This window comes from Aspergillus foveolatus, assembly GCF_047715535.1.
Source record: "Aspergillus foveolatus strain CBS 279.81 unplaced genomic scaffold BDW70scaffold_42, whole genome shotgun sequence".
In the NCBI taxonomy this organism is placed as follows: Eukaryota; Fungi; Ascomycota; class Eurotiomycetes; order Eurotiales; family Aspergillaceae; genus Aspergillus; species Aspergillus foveolatus.
In genome coordinates, this window is record NW_027396106.1 from 187,479 (window position 1) to 208,743 (window position 21,265).

The 21,265-nt window shown below is 52.0% G+C and overlaps 7 protein-coding genes across 7 annotated transcripts; 4 read left to right on the top strand and 3 right to left on the bottom strand.

Annotated features, from left to right (window-relative positions):
• Positions 1 to 98: 98 nt before the first annotated feature.
• Positions 99 to 1,294, bottom strand: fma-AT (acetyltransferase fmaC; the record flags this gene model as incomplete). The annotated part of the gene is made up of 2 exons (XM_073742750.1): positions 1,042 to 1,294; positions 99 to 998 (listed from the first exon to the last, which is right to left on the bottom strand). Exons 1-2 carry the CDS (start codon positions 1,168 to 1,170, stop codon positions 99 to 101), a joined length of 1,029 nt encoding a protein of 342 aa, XP_073593988.1. The 5' UTR covers positions 1,171 to 1,294.
• A 299-nt stretch (positions 1,295 to 1,593) lies between these two features.
• BDW70DRAFT_169687 (type I polyketide synthase) lies at positions 1,594 to 9,495 on the top strand (the record flags this gene model as incomplete). The annotated part of the gene is made up of 8 exons (XM_073742751.1): positions 1,594 to 2,040; positions 2,155 to 2,276; positions 2,328 to 4,457; positions 4,516 to 6,012; positions 6,086 to 7,226; positions 7,289 to 7,831; positions 7,892 to 8,010; positions 8,079 to 9,495. 8 exons carry the CDS (start codon positions 1,594 to 1,596, stop codon positions 9,493 to 9,495), a joined length of 7,416 nt encoding a protein of 2,471 aa, XP_073593989.1.
• A 256-nt stretch (positions 9,496 to 9,751) lies between these two features.
• Positions 9,752 to 10,041, top strand: BDW70DRAFT_140408 (uncharacterized protein; the record flags this gene model as incomplete). The annotated part of the gene is made up of 1 exon (XM_073737602.1): positions 9,752 to 10,041. A coding segment is annotated over exon 1 (217 nt), but the record flags the coding sequence as incomplete, so codon positions are not given.
• Positions 9,947 to 10,518, top strand: BDW70DRAFT_140409 (uncharacterized protein). Its single transcript, XM_073737603.1, has 2 exons — positions 9,947 to 10,094; positions 10,166 to 10,518. Exons 1-2 carry the CDS (start codon positions 10,054 to 10,056, stop codon positions 10,320 to 10,322), a joined length of 198 nt encoding a protein of 65 aa, XP_073593991.1. The 5' UTR covers positions 9,947 to 10,053; the 3' UTR covers positions 10,323 to 10,518.
• A 2,260-nt stretch (positions 10,519 to 12,778) lies between these two features.
• BDW70DRAFT_151907 (glycoside hydrolase family 11 protein) lies at positions 12,779 to 13,527 on the bottom strand (the record flags this gene model as incomplete). The annotated part of the gene is made up of 2 exons (XM_073739360.1): positions 12,779 to 13,178; positions 13,250 to 13,527. 2 exons carry the CDS (start codon positions 13,525 to 13,527, stop codon positions 12,779 to 12,781), a joined length of 678 nt encoding a protein of 225 aa, XP_073593992.1.
• A 4,007-nt stretch (positions 13,528 to 17,534) lies between these two features.
• Positions 17,535 to 18,284, top strand: BDW70DRAFT_161961 (uncharacterized protein; the record flags this gene model as incomplete). The annotated part of the gene is made up of 2 exons (XM_073741060.1): positions 17,535 to 17,663; positions 17,952 to 18,284. The coding sequence occupies 2 exons, from the start codon at positions 17,535 to 17,537 to the stop codon at positions 18,282 to 18,284; spliced, it is 462 nt and encodes a 153-aa protein (XP_073593993.1).
• Positions 18,285 to 18,525: 241 nt separating this feature from the next.
• On the bottom strand, positions 18,526 to 20,666 carry BDW70DRAFT_161962 (uncharacterized protein; the record flags this gene model as incomplete). Its single annotated transcript, XM_073741061.1, has 4 exons — positions 18,526 to 19,448; positions 19,508 to 20,126; positions 20,178 to 20,448; positions 20,500 to 20,666. The coding sequence occupies 4 exons, from the start codon at positions 20,664 to 20,666 to the stop codon at positions 18,526 to 18,528; spliced, it is 1,980 nt and encodes a 659-aa protein (XP_073593994.1).
• Between the last annotated feature and the right edge of the window lie 599 nt (positions 20,667 to 21,265).

Here is a 21,265-nt window from a genome sequence, read left to right on the forward strand (position 1 = left end):
ACGTGGCTTACGCTTCCTTTACAATTGAATAGAGTTGGAGAAAGAGTGAAAGAGAGACAGAGGAAGAGGGAGCAATTGGTATTAGCGAGACGAGGTAACTACGCTGCAGGCTTCAAAAGGCCTCTAGCCACCTGCCAGATGAAATCAATCTGCCATTTCATCAACATCGGCATCTCTGGCCCATGCAGTACGTAGACATGCTCCTTGCCCGGGGCAAGTACCTGGCGCTTCGGCGCTCGCAGAGACTCAAAGACCTCGGTCTGCTTCTGTGGAGGTGAAATCTGGTCCTGTTCGGGCGTCAGGAACATGACCGGAGTCGGCCAGACCTCCTTCACCATGGCCTCAGGGACAGCCTCGAACAGGAACATCCGATGGTACGATTGTAGCGTCGTCCCGTAAGGATTATGCGTCAACGTCTCGTCGAAGCCCTGATCCGCCGCGGCGGCCTCTTCCCTCCAGCGCTCGTGCTGCTCGCGCACCTGCTCTGCTTCTGCGCGTCGTCGCCACTCCTTGTCCTCGCCGTCCGTCTCGTCCCCCAGGCTCGCGTTGACGTGCGAATTGAAGGGAATCTCGGCGAGGGACTCGGCGATGGGGAGGATGTAGCCCTCGCTGCCCCGGAGCACCTGCGCCTCGCGGTCTTTCAGCATTTTAGTCTTGAGCCGGCGCGCGTCTGACTCCGTTACCGGGAGAAACTTGAAGATGGGCGCTATAGCGATGACCCCCGCAATGCGTTTGTCCACGGAGGCGGCGCTGAGGGCAATGCCCGCGGAGAGCGAGATGCCCCAGAAGACAATGGCTTTGGGGTTGACAATGTCGAGGGTGCTCAAGTAGCAGAACGCATCAGAGTAGTCTTCGACCTGCTTGAAAGGGTCGATGTCATTGCGCGGGAATCCGCCGCTTCTGCCTGTGTTGCGCGGATCGTAGACGAGGGCTGTGATGCCTGCCCGTTGCAACTCTTCCGGGACTCCTGGCGGGAAATTGTCGAGGACGACATTGTACTGTGATGTTTAGAACAGCTTGGGCGAGGAGGGAGAGACCTACACCTGGGCTTAGGATAACTGCCGGTCCCCTCTGTGCTGCTGGATACAGTCTCCCACGAAGATAGATCCCGTCCAGTGTCTTGAACTGGACATTCTGATAGGGCTTCAGCGAGGAATCTTCCACCGTCATCGCCGCAGATGGCACAACGAAGCCCGAATGGTAATTCTATCTGTTGTTGGAGAGAGTAGTAGCAAGCCCTAAGAGGAGCTGAGGGAGGAATTCCACAAGTGACTTCTTCAGGGCCCCCATTTCCCCACCCCCCGGGATTATCGGGCTGCTATTCCGTAGGATTCGGTTGTTTCACCACTTTAACTTGAAAAGTACTTGGATGCAGTAAGATGGAGTTAGCGGCGCTCCCTGACTGGCCCTTGTAATGCTCGATACAGCGCTAGGCGATTACTGTACGAAATCATACAGTACTGTTGAAGACGCCCTGATGATAAGCCGCTGCGGACCACGATGGTATAAATGCTCTTCGAATTGGATAAACAGCGTCCGTTAAGCTCAAATCCGCTGTTTTCTGTCACCAATTCACTGGTTCATGAGTCAACCATGAGGAATCAAGACATGAATGGCTCCGCCAACGGCGAGGCTCATCTCCGTAGCCCTACGCCCATGGCCCCAGAGCCCATAGCGATCGTGGGAATGGGAATGAGGCTACCAGGGAAGATTCACTCGGCGGAAGCCTTGTGGGAGTTGCTAATCAGCAAGCGAGAAACAAGCGGGCCTGTTCCCAGCAGCAGGTACAATGCCGGAGGGTTCTACTCGGCGTCCAAGAGGCCCGGCAGCATCACGGTCCAGCGCGGTCACTTTCTGGACGAGTCGGACGGGCTGGATCGCCTGGACACCTCTTTCTTCAGCATGGGAAAGGTTGAGGTGGAAAAGCTGGATCCTCAGCAGCGCATGCTGCTCGAGGTAGTATGGGAGTGCATGGAAAATGGAGGCCAGCGCGACTGGGAAGACTCTAATACGGGGGTCTTTGTCGGTACCTGGGGTGATGTATGTTCACTTCTATTTAATTTCTACTTTCTTATCTTTCATACATTGTTTATGTTTTATTATTGTATCCTATATTTGTATCCTTCTGAGCGGCGGTTAACGAGATTCGACCAGGACTGGCAGGACTTTCTTGCCAAAGACCCTCAGCAGACTGGGGGCATGCTGAATGTATCCGGGGCTGGAGACTTTGCCATATCGAACCGGATATCATATGAGTATAATCTAAAGGGCCCGAGGTAATGGTATCATCTCCCCATGGCAGCAAGGCGATGACTGATGGTTGGCAGTATGACTATCAAGGCTGCTTGTGCTTCCTCTATGATATGTCTCCACGAGGCGTGTCAATCGCTCCGCGACGGTGGCTGCGATGCAGCCATCGTCGCTGGTACGAATCTGATTATCACGCCGACTCAGACCATCGCGCAGAGCGAGGCAGGAGTCCTGTCGCCAACGGGCGAGTGCCGAACATTTGACGCGTCAGCCAATGGCTACGCCCGTGGGGAAGCCATCAACGCCATCCTGATCAAGAGACTGGGTGATGCTGTACGAGATCAAGATCCAATTAGGGCTGTTATCCGATCGACGGCCGTGAATTGTGACGGGCAGAGCGCAGGCATCAGCGCACCGAATCCTGCCGCCCATGAGAGAATGATCCGGCGAGCCTACAAGGTTGCGGCGCTTAATGACGCCCTAGAGACGCCTTTTGTAGAATGCCATGGCACAGGAACCACCAGCGGCGATCCGCTCGAACTGCAAGCAATTGCCAGCGTGTTTGGAGGGAGAGAGGACACGTATGTGGGGAGCATCAAGGCCAATGTAGGCCATGCAGAGGGTGCGTCGGGGATCACTAGCGTCATAAAAGCCGTCTTAATGCTTGAGAACCGAGTTATCCCTCCGCAGGTGAACTTTGCTATCCACAATCCACGAATTCCGTTCGAGGCGGCGCATCTGGTGGTGCCTACAGAGCCAACGCCGTGGCCGCCCGGTCGACCAGAGCGCATCAGTGTCAACTCCTTTGGCATAACTGGGGCGAATGCACATGCGATCATCGAATCTGCCGCATCTTACGGCGTGGTTCGACCGTGTTGGGATGGATCTTCCGTCCCGAAACTGCTGGTGTTCTCTGCAAAGACCACCGGGGCCCTCAAGAGCCGAGCAGCGCAGATCAGATGGTACGCTGATGCCCACCCTGACAGGGCAAACGATCTTTCATACACACTGGGCTGTCGCCGGTCCCACCATGGCCATCGCGCCTTCTGCTTCGCGGGAGCGAACGAGGTCAATTACATGACCGAGAGGGTCAAGCAGACCCCCGTCATCAACTTCGCCTTTACGGGCCAAGGGGCGCAATGGCCGAGGATGGGCAAGGAGCTCATGGAGGAATTCCCGCAGTTCAAGAACGACCTTGCCCATATGAGCAAGATTCTAGCTGGGTTACCACACCCGCCAGTCTGGGACATTGTGGAGGAGTTGCTGCGGCCGGAGACAGAGAGTCGTATCAATGACCCTGAATTCTCCCAGCCGCTATGCACCGCCATTCAGATTGTACTGGTCAATCTGTTGGCCGTACTGGGCGTCTCGCCCGCGGCCGTTGTCGGTCATTCCAGCGGAGAGATAGCGGCCGCATACGCTGCCGGTGCACTCACAGTGGAAGAAGCCATTATCGCCGCGTATTATCGAGGGCGAGCAGCAACCAAATCGTCGCGCACTGGGGCCATGGCAGCCGTCGGAATGGGTCGTGCCGAGGCTTCGCTCTACCTGGAGGATGGCGTGGTCGTTGCATGCGACAACAGCCCTAACAGCGTGACACTATCGGGGAACAAAGAAGCCCTCGATTTGGTCATGGAGCAGATGAAAAGTGACGACAAGAATCTTTTTATCCGTCTGATTAAGACGGGCGGGATGGCATATCACTCGCACCACATGCTGGACCTAGGGTCTAGCTATGAGCAATGTTTACAGCCGTTTGTCAGAGCCCAGCGTGCCAGACTCCCTTTCTTCTCCAGCGTCACCGGAAAAAGGCTGGCTGAAGACGCATTACTGGATGCACGGTACTGGAGACAGAACCTAGAGTCGCCGGTCAAGTTCTATCCCGCTGTCAGGGTTCTGATCGCCAGCCAGCAGCCTGCAGACCAGCTCTTTCTCGAAATCGGACCCCATTCCGCACTCGGGGGACCCCTGCGGCAGATTTTCAAGGCTACGAAGACAAAGGGCCGTTTAGCTTACTCACCTAGCTTGGTCAGGGGCAGGAATGCGGTAGAAAGCGCACTGGAGATGTGCGGGCAGCTCTTCTTGCAGACAGTTGATATCCGTATGGAGCAGTGGACCCATGGAGGTAGCACATTGACGGACCTCCCAGCCTACCCATGGCAGCACGAATCATCTCACTGGTCCGAAACTCGGGCAGTGAGGGAGTGGTACGTTTTTCATCTGTCTAACATATATCGGCTCGTAAACATCTAACCAGGTCTCTAGGAGGACTCGAGCCTTCCCGCCCCATGAGCTGCTGGGCTCACGGATTCTGGAAGGAAACGATGTCGAGCCCATCTGGCGCAATCTGCTCCGTTTGAAGGATGCGCCTTGGCTTAGTGATCACAGAGTTCTGCAGGATGTCGTATTCCCTTGCGCTGGGTACATTGCAATGGTGGGCGAAGCTATCCGACAAATCACGCATTGCGACGACTTCAGCATCCGCCGTCTGAGCATCAGTACAGCGATGATACTAGACGATGAGAAGACAGTCGAGGTGATGACCTCACTGAGACCTCCAAGGCAGTCGTCTACCCAGTGGTACGAATTCTCCATCTATTCGCATAACGGGAACACCTGGACAAAACATTGCGATGGGCAGGCGAAAGGGGGCAGGGTCGACAAGGCAGTGGATTTGCAACTGCCTGGACTCTACACCCGGCTCCCCCGTCAGGTCCGGTCCCCATATCCCATATTTACGCGCGCTGGCCTTCACTACGGTCCAGAATTCCAGGGGCTGGAAAGCGTCTGCGCGAAGCCTGGTCATAGAACAGCCATTGCGTCGCTTCGCCTTCCTCCAGCGACAGGCTCAGCGTATCCCCTGCATCCAACGACTATCGACCAGTGCCTGCAACTGCTCGGGCTAGCCTCTGCAGAGGGCCTTGGCCATCACTTTGAGCAGATCCTTCTGCCAACAATGGTAGAAAGTCTGTATATTCAACCAGCCCTTGACACTGCGGCGCCCATGCAGGCAGGAGCAAGAGCCGTCTTGACTGCGGACAGTTCCGGCAATGTCCAGGGAGAGATGGCTGTCATCGCAGGCCACCAGGTCCTGCTCTCCGCACATGGTTGCAAGCTTTCTCCCCTTGAGCACGATCAAACGGGCCTGTCGAGGGACGACAGAATAGCAGCAGCTCGACTGTGCTGGAGGCCAGATCTCGACTTTATTCCTCTCGAGAGCCTGATGACGTCTCCTACGAAGGATCTCGGTGCACTACAGCTGATGGAGACCTATGTCTTTCTTTGCACCGTCGAGATCCAGCATCGAATCCGCGATCATGCACCGTACGATGGCCACTTTGGCAAGTTTCATCGTTGGATCGACGAGTGCGTTGATCAAGGGCGACGGGGAGAGAACCGACTCGTGTCCGGCAGCAGCGAACTGCTGGAACTTCAACCAAACGAGCGCGTGGCTCACATCCGCCAGCTGCAGGGAAAGATCGCCGACTCTGAGTTTGGTAATGTCGCAGAGCTTGTCAGCCGGCTCCTAAGCAATTGCGTGGAGGTCTTCAATGGGGAAACCGAGATTCTGGATGTTTACTTACGAGATGGCGGTCTCACAAATCTCTACGCCATCACGGGAAATAGGATCGATTCTACCGAGTTCTTCATTACAGCAGGCCATACAAATCCTACTATGCGAGTTTTAGAGATTGGCGCTGGAACAGGGGGAACCACCCTGGTGGCATTGCAGGCTCTCACATCCATCAATGGAGAGCCCATGTATGCCAGATACACGCAAGTTTAGCCTATTCCTACGTACTATACCTCTGATTTCTGACTGAACAGACAATAGATTCACCGACGTCTCGTCTGGCTTCTTCACCGCCGCCAGAGAGAGGTTCGCCGAATACCCTGGGCTCGAATTCCGGACTCTGGATATTGGAAAGGACCCGTTAGAGCAGGGATTCGACGCTGGTAGTTACGATCTGATCATCGCCTCTAATGTCATTCATGCTACCGAAACCCTAAACGTGACCCTGAAAAACGTCCGCAAGCTGCTTCATCCACGGGGGAGGTTCTTTCTCCAGGAGCTGACGCCTTCTGCTGCAAAAATGATCAATCTTATCATGGGCCCGTTGCCTGGTTGGTGGCTTGGAGAGGCTGATGGTCGAGCAACAGAACCTATTGTATCTCCTCAGCGTTGGGATCTCGAGCTGCGTGCGGCAGGATTCTCTGGTATCGAATGTCTGGTTCACGATGATGCTAATCAAAGGGACCACCTTGGCGTCAACATCATTGCAAAGCCTGTCCGGGCTGCCCCAGACTTCCCCTGCGTCACTCTGCTGCTCCGTGAGAGCCACGATGATCTGAAATCGGTCAAGTTGGTGAAGCAGGCGTTGAGCGACAAGGGTTATCATATCGACGTTTGCTTCCTAGGCGCCCAACTTCCCGTTCACCAAGACATTATCTCGCTGGTGGAGGTTGACTCTTCCTTCTTCGGGCCAGATTGCCAGGATAGCCTTGCGGACCTGCAAAGAATAGTCTCTCAGCTTGGGTCTTCGAAACTGCTCTGGGTGACGGGGTCCGCTCAGACGGGACCAGTAAACAACCCATTCTACGGCCTCACGCTGGGCCTCGCGAGGGCGATTCGAGCAGAGCTGTCGCCTTCTCTCGCGACTGTGGAAGTCGACAGACTGGATCCAAAGTCTGCAGAAACAATTGTGGAGGTGCTTGAAAAGTTCCAGGATACGGCCTCCGTGAATCCAGACAACGAGTATGTAGTCAAGGACGGCGTTGTCCATGTCGGTAGGTATCACTGGACGCAGATCTCAGAGGAGCTTGCACAATCTCATGACACGTCTGGTCACCATCTCAGACTGGAGACGAGGCAAGAGGCAGGTGTGAAAGTCCTAGGCTGGGCTTCACAGATACCCACCCCGTTGGGACCAAACGATGTATCCATATGCCCAGCTTATGTAGGCGTCGGTCTCAAGGTACGTTGATTACATGTCTATCTCAGACAGTGTTGGCTTGCAGCCACTAATCCTCTTCCTAGGACTATGACAGCCTGGTCGGATTGGAGGGTTCCGGCACGGTTGCGGCCATTGGAGCTGAAGTACAACGGCTCAAAGTAGGGGATCGAGTGATGTTTCTCAAGGACGACTGTCTCGCAACAAGCATCACAGTACCTGCGGATCAGGTAACAAAGATCCCAGACGCGCTGAGCTTCGCCGACGCTGCCAGTATGCCTCGGGCATACTGCACCGCTATCTACTCTCTGACCATGGTGGGCAATGTCCGAAAAGGCCAGACCATCCTCATTCATGAGGCGGCCAGCCCCATTGGTTTAGCCGCTATTATTCTGTGTCAAATGCTTGGTCTCGCGATATATTGCGCTGTCACCAGCCCTGATCAAGCGGAACACATCACCACCGCTTTCAACATTGCTCCCAGCCACATATTTATCCTTGGTGATGCGTCTTTTCAGTCTACCTTGATGGCTGCGACTAGAAATCGGGGTGTGGACAATATACTCCTCGACTCGCCGTCGGCGGATCTGTTGCAGGCTTTGTGGAATTGCGTGGCCACACGAGGGAAGGTAAGGACCTGCATCTGCTCTCCGCAATAGGCGTCCGATTGATGGTTAATCATTGTCTAGCTGATTACACTAGCGAAGCCCGGGCTTTATGATGATGCACAATTGGATTTGGACCTTTTGAAGGGCAATAGGAGCTTCGCTGTGGTTGACATTACCACCCTTCACGACGTGTATCAAGAGTATGCACCCCTTCCCCCTTCCCTCCCACGGAAACGCCTCTTTCGTGTAGCTCTAATATCCTCGCTAGGCTCCTCGATGAGGCAATCCATCTCTATACTCACGGTCATATTAAACCCATCACGCCAAACTCCATTGTCGGTACCGACCAACTTCAGGATCTACCTGCCATTGTGAACCAAAGCAAATCATTAGGCACGACGGTTGTCGTAGTCCCAGGTGCAGCCAACGCACTCCCAGTACACACGGGCCGTCCTGTGCTCAAGCTGCGACCAGATAGAGCATACCTTCTCGTGGGAGGTTTCGGCGGACTTGGCCAATCCGTCTCAACGTACCTGGTCGAACGCGGCGCCCGGCATCTCGTCTATCTGTCTCGGAATGCTGGAACTCATGAACGCCACCAACAATTCATTCAAGAGCTCGAAAGCCAAGGGTGCTCCGTACAGGCAGTCCAAGGGGACGTTGCAAAGCTGGCGGACGTGAAAACAGTAGTGGAAGCGGCGAGCCAGCCCATTGCCGGTGTGCTGCAAATGGCGATGGTTCTGAACGATCGCCCTTTTCTGAATATGTCCCACGACGACTGGTGCACTGCGATTCGGCCCAAAGTCTATGGGACATACAACCTGCACAAAGCGCTGCTGGATGCAGATGCAACCCTCGACTTCTTCGTGGTCTTCGGATCCGTCTCTGGCGCATTCGGGATCGCCCACCAGGCCAACTACGCGGCAGCAAACACATTCCAAGATTCGTTTGTGCAGTACCGCCACTCGCATGGCCTTCCTGCATCTATTCTGAACATCGGTGCCATGGCGAATGTCGGCTACGTGAGCGAGAATCAAGCCGTCGAGGAATTCTTCCGCGCGGCCGGCATGCCGTTCCTATCCGAGGGGGACTTCTTTGAAGCACTCCACCACTCGATCCGTCACCAATTTACTGCCGCTCTTCTGGCGCAGTCAAGGTCATCAGCAGCGGCGCACGGCCGAGGCGCGGGTGTTACCAACGTCGCCCAGCTCGCCCTAGGCATTCGGTCTACCAAACCGATGGATGATCCCAGCAACCGCGTGCTCTGGAAACATGACCGGCGCGTGGACGTCTACCGGAATATTGAAGCTGCACGGCTGCAGGACGGCACGGATGGCAGGGACGGGGGGGAAGAAGACAAGCTGGCTGCGTTCATGACTGAGCTGCGGTCCAGCCCGTCCGTGCTGGATCGAACGGAAACCTTGGCTTTTCTTACGCATGAGATTGGCGTCAAGATCTACGAGTTTATGTTGCAGCCGGTGGAAGAGCTTGACGTAACCAAAGCCTTGGTCACCCTCGGCGTAGATTCCCTGGTTATTGTTGAGATTAGGAACTGGCTGCGGCGCAAATTGGAAGTCGAAACCAGTACACTGGAGATATTGAATGGGGGCACAATCGAGACCTTAGGACAGATCTGTTTAAATAGATTGCGCGGAAAATATGGAGGATCGTCTCCCGGGAGGTGAAGGCTATAATCATGGTGACGACAAAACATAGCAGATTACAATTACTTTATCTTATTCCCATGCGAGCTCAAGTTGGAGAACCGCTGTAGACAATGACAAAACCTCTGAAGGGTCCAAGGTCAGACTCAAACCCACGGGTTGAGTCGGGGGTCAGAGCCTACTATAGATAGTGCATGTTAAGTAGTTGCAGTTTGGAGCAGTTATGTGTGACGAGCTACGCCCGAAGTCTTGATTCGAGCATTGCCCGTTACGACGAGCCGGATAAGCCGGACATGATCAACATGATCAACATGATCAACAACACGATCAACAACATGATCAACAGGATTAACAAGATCAACGTGATCAACATGATCAACGCGACCAACATGACCAATATGCTCAATACTGATCAACACGCTCGGAGTCCAATGGTCCGAGCTTGCTACCAAGCTTGCCATTCAAACAAAGCATATAAAGCTCGACGGTTACTGTTTATTAGTTCTTTAGCGAATTCTTCTCTATTCCAATGCTACTTGTTAGTATCAACGACTCTAGCTCGTGACATTATGTCCTGACATGCGTGTGCTGGCTGAACTAGTGCTTGAGCTCTCAAACAGGTAACTGGTCTTTATTTTTAGCGTGAACCAGCAAAGTTACTTTCTAATACTAATAAGCCAGAATTTAATAGGAATATTGGCCAGGTCAAGAGTTTCGTGGTTGAGATGCATGAAATTTACCAAGATGCCCACTCAAGAGCAAAAACGCACCACGAAACCGCGATGGCTGCATTGGAGGAGATTATGAGGACATCTCCTACGGCCAAGCGAAGGCTTCTGCTTCTGTAGGTCGTTAATAGAGAATTGGCGGCCGTATCCAAAGAAGAGCTAAAGGTTCAGAATCCCGCCTATAAAGCTGTTGGAAAAACTGATATAGAAAAGTGGCAATTTGTCAGAACTGTTCTCAACATTACAAAGATTTAGATTAAAACATATTATTAGCAGAAAAAGGAGAAAGTACAGCAAATATAGCCAAAACTTCTTTTGCAACATGAGGTTAGAAATGAACTGCCAAAAGAAACCCTACAGAATTTGGACGACATGACGCAGGGTTTAGATGCAATAAAGAGAATTAAATAAGCGCACATAGTTTACGAAGGAGCGAATGCCTTCCCAAGATGTTCTTTCTATTTATTAAGGGCTCTTATAGGTTAAAGGCTGGGGTGGGCTAGTCTCATAATTTTGTAGGTCAATTTATGAAAGGCGGAGGATTAAGATGTTTTACATAGGCAAAGGGGAGAATACCCAATCCAGGAGACGGCTGATCCCAAAAAAGAATCCTATATAATTTTGGCTCCAGCCAAGCCATGGTAAGTCCATCCAGTCAGTAGACTTGTCGTCCTTGCTGTCGTCTTCTGGCATCCGCGCATGGATAGCAGTGACAAGACACTTGAAGGCAGCCACAGCCTTCGCTACATCTGCGGCAGTGCACTGATTAATCACCCAAGGTCTGTCAACCCATCTACTGTCCAGTTCAGCCGCAAGATTATGCCCTATCATGAGCAACTGCCTCGACTTTTCCCTTATTCATTTATCTGAAGGTAAGCATCTGGAATGACTTCAAGACGCATCCAGGCAAAGACAACGGCGCAAATGCCTGGTGTATCATTATAGTCTGTGATGAAACTTGCTTTCATGGTATGCTGATCCAACCTGAAGAAAACAGTTAGTACATGTGCTTAGGGCTAAAACTATTTAAGTGGTAGGCATAGGCGCCCTGTAAAAACCCTTATTATCTCCACTCCAAAAATCACTGAGCGTCGAGAGGTGAATAAACACCCCAGGCAGTACCTTGTTCACACACCTGATATATACATCCACCATCAAAGACAGTCTGGCTAGACCTTCAAGGAAATGGAACAGCGCGCCGCACTCAGGGAGGAAAGGTACTTGGCGTGTTTCAGGAACTCAACCACTGGCGGCCGGAGCAGGCTGGCAATCTTCTCAGAAGGTGCATCTGCCTCCCAATATATTTATTCATGGTAAGGGCGGCATCTTCTGGCCGCTGCTTTCTACTGCTTATCTGAGGAGCTTGTTGTGTAACGCAGCGTAGCGCTCGTAGTCCAGTGCACCGAGGCCGAGGTCACGGACTGGGCTGGGTTTTGTGATTCGGGGTTATCCCTGACCGTTATAAGTGATGGTCAATAGAGAATACCTCCACGGGGTGTGTTTCGTGAAACCATTATGATACAGGGGTTGTCGATGGTAGGGAAGATAATCGGCAAGGCGCAAGCACGGTATCTATGGACTTGGGGCACAAAAGGTTAACAACGAGCGACGGCAGCACACCCGATCCACTTTGTACCTTGGCTATGGGTCCAGCCGTGACTCGTAGTACTGTCCTTCGTATAGCCTATACCTAGGTAGGGTCTGGCCTGCGGAGTCAGGGCCTATTTTCGCAGCAGTGGATCGCGGCGGTAGATCCCGCCAGCCCTTCCTAATGGTTTAGGCCTAGGTAGCTTGCCAAGAGCCTACTTTTGCTCTGTCCGTGTTAGGGTCTTTTAGTACTGCCCGTAGACCGTGGAGTCAAGTGGTGTTCGGTGGGATCTGGACGCCTCCGGCTCAGAGGGATTGCTATCAGTATCTGGATGAGTGCACACTGTGCCACATCTCAACCCCAAGTCGTGTCCACTGCGCCATTTTCGACCAGGGAATCATAGACTGGTATAGTTAGATCTGATTAACTTGGAATAGATCTAAAATAGGAACTCTACATAAGGGATTACTCAGAGTATGTATACTGGCAAGCATAACTCCTTTGGATTAAAAGGTCACTATGATCAGCCTCCATGGTCTGATCTGCCTGGATCGCACCTATATAGCTAGCTTGCTCGTGACAGATATTGGCTAGTATATAGAGAAGTAGAAGCTATTTTCTTTTTTAGCGGCCTGCTACACAATCACATAAAGTATTTTAAAATATAAACTTCTTCCTGCAGTAATGGCAAGTTTCCAGCTACTATATAGGCTTTTGCCAGAAAAGCCAAATACCTATATAGTTTATTACTAGACTTAGTACTAGAGTTAGTACTGGATTTAGAATTGCTAGGCTACTCCATGTTATTAGAAGATTCTGTTTAGTAAAGCCCTCCTAATATGGTTCTTTGGCTAAGCATATTGCTAGTAAGGGAGTTAAAGGACTTCGACTGACAGTATAACTGAATACCATATCAGAAACCAGAGACGACGGCAGCCCCGGGCAGGACCAAGGAAGCGCAGACAAAAGCCCTGACTTCGCTACAGCCCTAGTAAACAGTAATCGAAGCCGACCCACTACTCTGGTACCCCTCCGTCGCAACAATCTGATAGTTATGGGTGCCCAGCCTCATCCCCAGAGCCGCCCACGCATTGAAATGGTTGGCCGTAGTCACAGTCCCGCCCGTCCGCTTCGATTGGCGGACAGACCAGAACTGCGTGAAGGTAGCGGTGCCTTCGATGGACGGCGCATTGTACCGGGTCGCGGTGTAGATGTCGTACGTTGCGCCGTCAGAGTACACGGTACCCCGGTGCGTGCCGCCACTGCCGGGATTATACGTGCCGTATGACTCGACAATATAGTACTCGATCAGCGGGTTTTGCGTCCACCCGTATACGGCGAGGTAGCCATTGCCGCTGGGGTTGAAGCTTCCGCCGTAGCTGATGGTTCTGGAGAGATTTGTTAGCAGGGCTTGCATGCGAGGTGAAATTGCAACTGCAGTTCTTGGGTATCAACGCACCTCGTGCTTCCAGGATTCCATCCTTTCCCTCCAACAAAATTTCCGACGTTTCTCCACTGCACTGTGTATGAACCGCCGGCACCATTGGTGTAGGTCACGTCGCCGCCGCCGTCGGTCCAGAAGGAGTAGTAGTAGCCGTTGCTCCAGCCGGTGGAGCTAGGGGTAGAACGTTCGAGCAGGCCTACCTCGCGTGCGGCGAGGTCTTCAGACCCGACGGGCGTAGCAAATGCCCTAAGGGCGGCGCAACAGAGAACTAGTAGAGCAGAGAAGGAGACCATTGTGCTGATCTTGTCAGTTGGGTTGTTGGATTCTGGGAGCCGGACAGAAGGGAAGGCTACCTCCTTTATAGGTAATGCCCGGTTAATAGCTTCTGGATCAGAAGTACAACGTCTCCGCGTGAGAGGGCAATCAGCCTGTTTCCGGCTCTTTTGGTTATAAACTCCTGAATAGCCATCTGTTTTCCCAGATAGCGTAGCAGCAACCTGCAAGCTGTGCATGTGCTAGAGCCCATCCGGACAAGTAAACCCCAGACTAAACCCAGTGGACCCTGATCCGCTCCACAAGCCGAATTGCTGAATAGCCTGAATAAAGAATTTCTGCAGAATTCTATTGCTCCTTGTTCCAGTGGGAAACGGCGCCGCTTGGCACGCTCAAGTATCATAGTCAGCTCCGTTTCAAATAGAGGCAGTTCCGGCGACTGTTCTAGATCCTTGAGCCAAGACAAGCCCGTCTGTCTGTAATGCTATTAGAAGCCATTAGACGGCCCCTGAGCATCAAGCAAGTGAGATTTCCGGCCCTCAAGCAAAGGTTAGGACATAGATCGGCCGGTACACGTTCAATGAAAACTCCAGATCGGCATAAATGTCTTACCAGAGCCACCGCTAGACCACTGTCTGGGTGTTACATATTCGGGGGAGTCATGATCAATGCCAATTCCCAGGAATTTGCTTTAACTCTCCTACCTACATTAAAGTCATCTAGTACTACGTGCAGGTAGTATGCAGTGAACAAGCAATTGCAGTAGGCACTGCCTACAAACAATACCTCGTAACTTGAAGCCTGAGGTATTCCGAAAAATCACGTTCCGTAGCCGCAGAATTATGGCCATTACTCAAGTGTATCCAGGCAAGCATCGGTACATCTCCAGCATTGCGTCTAGTGCCTGCAGTGGGTGAGCGTCGGCGCTGGTGTTGCTCGTCGAGCTGAGGATGGTAAGCGCTCACCAGCGGATATATCTTGTCACTATTCCAACACGCTCGTATGAGCGGCTCTGAAAGAAGTAAGTGCTTTTGATTCGCGGCTGGTAAAATCTGAATAACTCTTCAACGCTGCCGGGAATGGGTATCAAGTCAAATACATTCAAGCGCAACCCTAAGAGACTTGGACGTCTGCATGCCGCATGGCAACAGAATACTAATGGAACACTATCTCCTGCACTGGTCTGATAATTATTAGGTGTACTATATTGAGAAAAAGGAATGGAGAAATAGCGTTTGGTTTAGGCCTCCTAGGTATATTTAGGTATTGCAGTCATCATAAAACGTCACAAGCTTGCCACAAGCGATGTATTTCATCTAAGCACACTTCTCTATCTCGGTAATTTCTCTGTCTTGACGATAGACCTACTTTTAGGGGGCCCTTTCTGTGGCGCTCAGGGTCTGGGTCAAACAAGAACGTTCCTCCACTAGTGCGTCGCGCACACGGCCTTGCGGCTGTTAATTTACATGATTGTACAATCGCAGAGCCTCTCCGTGCCTATGCTGTATGCTTTCGGCGGCCCACGCTGCTGAATTTCTTCAGTACGGCAGTGCTCAGAAGCCGAAGCATCTCAACAATGCCAGCCTCCATATCCGCTAGCTTGGCTGAAGCAAGATTCGAGGAGACGGAGTATCTCCTCAAGGCTTCTTGATGACGCTCCCGGTTTTTAGCAGCCAGCGCGGGAGTCACTCTCCCGTATTTTCTACTGCTGGAAGTATCACGGTGGGACCCGCGCCGGCTCCAACAACATTTTAACAAGGTTGACTTCGCCATTTGCTGCAACACGGTGCAAAGGCGTGCCCCATTCGTCGTCAGATGCAACATTCGGATCTAGACCCCTATCCGGCAGGAACCGAGTCATAACCTCGCTCTGCGGTACGCGCGTACGTACAGCATATAAGAGCAGGTTCGGTTCTATATTGCGCCGTATGTGATATAGAGCTCGAGTAGGGAGGTGCCTGGCTCCTGGGCGCTTATGATCGCGCGGCCAAGAAGGGGAATTCCTCTGGGCCCGCAGCGATTGGGGTCTACGCCAGCTTCCAGCAGCAGACGGACGCTTTCAGGATTACGGAACATGCTATTTTTGTATCAGTCCGTATCAGTCCATACCTTGAGGCGGGCCAACAAATCCTTTGAGCTGCCGGACAAACGTGAACATACGGGAGATCTGGCTCGCCATCAGAGGGCCTCAGAGGAGTGGGAGTGCTAGACGTGGAGCGCCTCGGCCTCATGATGAGTTCAGAGTGCGTCGCGTTGGGGTCCATGCCACGATCAAGAAAGAGGCGCACAATGCGGGGGTCCTGCTGTCCATCTGCTCCGGCAAGAGAGCGCGTCGTCTCTGGTGTAACTCGGGCGCCAGCCTAAAATGTGCTGTCACGATATCGACATGCCGCATTCGTGTTGCGAACTTGAGGCCCTCGTCCAGGTCTTCGACAGTTAAGCGCCCGGTTGCGATGGCTCCCTTGGCGTCTGAGATGTCACCTGAGTAGCACGCGTCGCGAAAGGCTCGATGGAAGGCATCGTCAGGCTGCATTGTAGCAAGATGCTAGCGCTACTCTGGGAAAGGTGCACGCAAGCAGAATAGAATTTGCGAATAGACTTGCCCTCTGGTGAAGTGCTTTCAAGAACACCTGTTGCTAGAGCCACCGAGGCCTAGAAAAAAGTCAGTATAAGCTCGAGCAGGGGCGTTCAGTGTTATGAGGGGCATACCCTGTAGCTGGCTGATGTGGTGAGGTGGAAGCTATTGAGCGAGAAGAGAGATGGTAGTGGTGAATAGCAGTTAGTTCACATGTCCACGCAGCCTTGTGACAGCCTCATTTTGACCGATTGGCTAACGACATAGGGGCCCTAGATCGGATCCAGTAGCCAATCAGGGCATCCCTGCGGTCATATTTGGGCTTCTTGGAACATGCCCAGAGTAGAAAGGCTTGTTTGGTTGCTACATAACTAATAGGAAGAGAAAGTGATTGACAAAGTGACAAAATATAGGATTTATAGCCTTTAGCCATCTATTCAACTACTATATACTGAATAATAGATATATGTCTCCGATAGCCTCATTATTAGCCTGGCCATGATAGGGACCCCAGGGGCGAGACTGGTCATGACAGTCCAGCCTTGTACCCCTGTTTTACCCTCACTATATTCTGTAGTTCATCAAGTAGTGCTTTCAAAAATTGACTGACTTGGGCTTTGGAAATTATGGTGAGTCTACTAATTGGCTTTTTGACACGATGTTACCCTGAGGAGCTCTAGAGGAAGCCGTTCCATGCCCTAACTGCTAGCGTGAGCGCCAAAGGGTCTACCATTAAGCGATGCCGACAACGCTAGTATGTAACCAGATTGGGTCTGAGCTACCGGACCATTGTACGCTTTTGTGCTAGATCCCAATGCAAACTGAGCAAGGAAGAACAGAGGTACACGTCTGGCAACCCCTTCTTCTAACGACATGTATCACAATCTCCATTATCGGAAAGATAACTTACCTCATCGTCCCGTGCGTTGGGACCAGTAGCACTTGAAGAGCACTTGTCTACTTTTTTGTTATTTGTTCTCTGTATCTCTTACGGCAATGGCGCTGATAACTACTTTTGCATCGGCGATCTTGCGCAGTATACCACAGACGGAGTTTGTCTCCCTTCTCCAGCCTGTCCCGTCCTAAAGAAGAGACCAAACAAAACAGAAGATATCTAACACCTCATTACGCCCATATCCCAGTCTCTCAGGCTCCGTGAAGATGTCACTGTCGTGGGTGATCCAGCCGACAATGGGATACTGGTGTTCGCGTCCCCGGATATGGAGGCTAGCCTCAAGTCTGCGACAGCAACTGTGCGGAGGTTGACGACCTGCTCCACGGTTACCAGCTGCAACACACATCGACGATCACGTACGAGCAGTTCCCTGCTGGCTCTGGATTGATGGGCCTTCCACCTGGAGGCAAAGGGCAGCAGATCGCAGTGGCGTCGTACATTAACCCGCTTGCCGACTCGGCCGCCTGAACCGGCTGATCGCGTAGGATTCCAAGAAGATGCCCCTACCCGTTGCCAATGTAAATGGCTCCGATTGGTCGGTTGACTTGGATTGGGAGAACGTTATCACTCAAGGTGCAGCCTGTGGGAAGGCCGTGCTCGGCTACGTGCGAACCGGATATCTCGAGGTAAGCACGCAGAAGTTTACTACGCAGTTAGGCTCGGGAGATCAAGCCGACTAGACAGCGCATATTGAGGACATCGACATGTAGTACACACTGTACGGCGATAATATTAGCGGGATCTTCGATGAGGGCCGACCTGAATGCGGCGCCAACCTTGAATACGTTAATCTTTAAAAGTACATAAACAACTACACTTAACGTAAGCAATCCTGGTACATGTAGAGTTCCGAATCCCGGTTCAATTATGGCATCTTGTTATGAAGATACCACGGATACCTTCTTACGTTCGAGCTGCCTTACGATGCGTACAAAAACTCATATACCCCCAACTGGACGCCCAAAGACCGGCGCAAGCTCTGGTATATCATCTATAGCGTTCCCGAGTCTGCGATGGCCGAGGTAGCCCAGCTAGCTATGGAGCTTTGTTCATCGAATACAAGATACCTGATGCCTAGTCCGTACCACACCCTGCCGGGCGAGTCGTACATCCAGACAATGATGGATGCAGTTGACGGCGGGTCGTTGCTGAACAAGGGAGCACCGTCATTGCCGTCAAGGGCAGCACCGGCGCTGTCTCTGGACTCAGTCATGCACTCAGACTACAGCTCTGCAAAGCTATCCTAGAACTTCGCCGCCAACGCCCTCGGCTACAACCTCTACTTAGGGTCAATGCTCATAAACTAGCTCATATGCACCTGACAAGAAGTTCTATTAATGACAATTATAAGCTAGATTATCTTTGAGACGTTCAGAGGCTGGAAAGCTACGCTATTCCTAGTCCGCGAGTCAGTTCATGCGATATGCTCTGAATTGGCCTTTCCAGGACAAACCTACGTTGACATATCCTTCAATTCCCAGGCCATGCCTACTCGCTGAACCCATCCGAATCATCCGAATCATCCTCATCCTCCTCCTCCTCATTCAGCCGCACTGCCCGTCGATACTCCTCCAACCGAGTCGCTTGACCGATTTCATCCCACACCAAGCGATCCGACATCTCAGCGAATCCCCCAGAAGACGAGTCGGACGGCAAGACAAGCCTCTGATGTTCCATGACAGTCCGATCCACAACTCCGTCCGCAAAAGGTGTGGTAACCAGTAACTTGAAATATGGATTCAACGCAGGATCCTTAACAATCTTGTCCAGGATGTCCATCACGTCCCAGAGGTCATTCAACCACGGGCCATATTCAAATCCCGTTATACCGTCGATAATACAGATGACTGTCTGTTTTTTCGGGAGTTGCTCGATTAGTCGGCGGAAAGTGTGGCAGAGCCTATGAAGGGATTGTGACAGGATCTCATCTGCGGACTCTTGGGTGCAGATGAAATCCAGATTGAACTTATGCCGGCTGCAAAAGAGGAGCTGGAAGATTAGACTCCTAATCAGGCCGTTGGGTCCAGGGACAGCGCCTTCGCCACCGATTTCATGGAGACCGCAGAAATGGTGGAGAACAATGGCGTTGGTATTCTGGTGGACGCTGAGAACGAACAATGCACACAGAAGAGAAAGGGCAGAGAGTCGTCCAGGCCCAACGCATTCACAATTTCCGTTTACCCAGAGCACGTCCGAGGACCGGGAAGAGAACCAGTGCGAAAATCTAGGGGACTGGAGAAGTTGCCTAGCATGGCTCTGTGCTGCGTCGTCGAATTGATGCTGTTCCTTGAGCACGGTGTCAAGATCCTCCAAGTGCTGACGAAAATAGACCCCCAGGCTCTGCATCAGTTCCGTTTCAGACAGCCAGTGTTGTTGATATTGGGTTGGCGAGTGATTCTTCGGTGGGTGTCCTGTTGGAAGAATCGTCCCCAGTCAATAGAGCAAAACCGGGGAGTGTTGGTAGGCTTACCAGAATAATTGGAAACCAGAAAGTCGAGCATAAAATTCATGATATCCAGGCTGAGCTGGTCCTTGCGACTCATGTTACCGTATTTCCGGCCCAAGTCTATTGCCTCGGTGAAAACCTGTCGTTGCAGTATGGGGTCGGGACCATCGTTTTTGCTCTTCTCAGCATTCTCCTTGAGACTTTTCATGTCACTTTGGACTTGTTGGAGCTGCTCCTTGATGTCGTGCATCTCCTTTGCAATCCCGACAGTGGTGTCATGCGTGTCCAGTGTAATCTCGTCGCGAACCAGCTTAAGGCATTCCTCGAACTTCGCGACCTGGGTCGAGACCGTCCTCAGGATTGTATCAATATTCTTTCCTCTCAGGCTGGAGCCGAAGAGCCGTTCTCTCAGTCTGCTGACGCGGTCCCAGGACTGGGTATCCGAGTTGATGCTGCCATTCAACTGGACAATCAATTCTGCTAGAGCGCGCACCACTGTCTCGTAGAATGTGATTGCGCTCTGTCTTACATCCTTGGAGAAGGCAAACTGCTTCTGCTGCCTTGAAGTTCTGTCAACAAGCGCTGGGATGTCATGAAACGCTTGCAAGATCTTCTCGCGGTTGTCCGCATTTCTCTTTGCGATCTATACATGGAGACGTTAGGTCTCTGCAAAGGGTATGATAAGAGCACTTACACTGAAGATCATCCGCAGACCAGCACTTAGCACGTTGAGCCCGTTGTCGGCGGGCACCAAATCGCACCAAGGGGCTATCTCGACGGAGTAGTCTCCTGCCGCGCGTGCGAATTTGCGGAGTACATTTGCCGGCCCAGTCGCTTTCTGCTCATAGACCCTAACAGCAGCTTTGAGCTCTGAAAGGACATCGTCAAAGGTACAAGTGTTGACACTAAAGCGCAACGCCTCCTCGGCTGTTGCATTGTACACTTCCAGCGCTTCCTGAAGATCTCTTTGAAAGGGTGTTAGCAGCAATCATACTTCTTATGATCAAGAGCCAAACCTAACATCTGGCAGCGGCACAATCTTCTCTAATCCTTGATCATACTTTGCAGGAGCTGTCAAGGCTTGGTGAAATTCCTTTCCACTTTTTAGGGTAAAGTCCGCAGCAATTTCCTTCTGCTCTCGAAGACCGTTTCGCGGATCTAGCTTCCGCCAACGGTCGAGCATCTTGGTAATTTTCGAATTGCCCAGGTTATGTAGAAGAAGCCACAGTAGATCTGGTCGACAGGCCCAAACAGAAATATAAGCTTGCCAGCGCCATCCGGCTGCCCCCTGCGGCCGGTCCGTACTCGAATAGTCTGGAGCCAGAAGGCTATGAGAAGTCAGATTTTAGTTAAAAGTAGCAGCTGACTCTAATTGGAGACACGTAGGATGCGGCTATAGAGAGCAAGGCTGGGTGTTGGCGAACCGCACGGCTCGAGCCCGTGAGCCGGATAGGGGGAAGGGGGTGAGGCTCCCAACCCTACTTGTCAATCGACATCGCCCAGAATCGTCTGTGTGGCACCTATTAGGTCTGTGTGGCCCCCAATATGTATGCCATATCCAGATGTTATGGGCCATTGGCTTAAAAAGAGCCCCCAGATGTGCACTGTGCATGTTTGCTATAAGCTACACGCGAGGTTTGTCACATGCATACGCCCAACATAATACGGGGTTTCAGGGCCCGTGGGGGCTAGTTGATCCTATTTTTGCAACTAGTCTGGTTGCTATAATCCTTGTAACTATATTGGGAGGACAGGGCTTACTGGAATTGTGATGTCGACGAT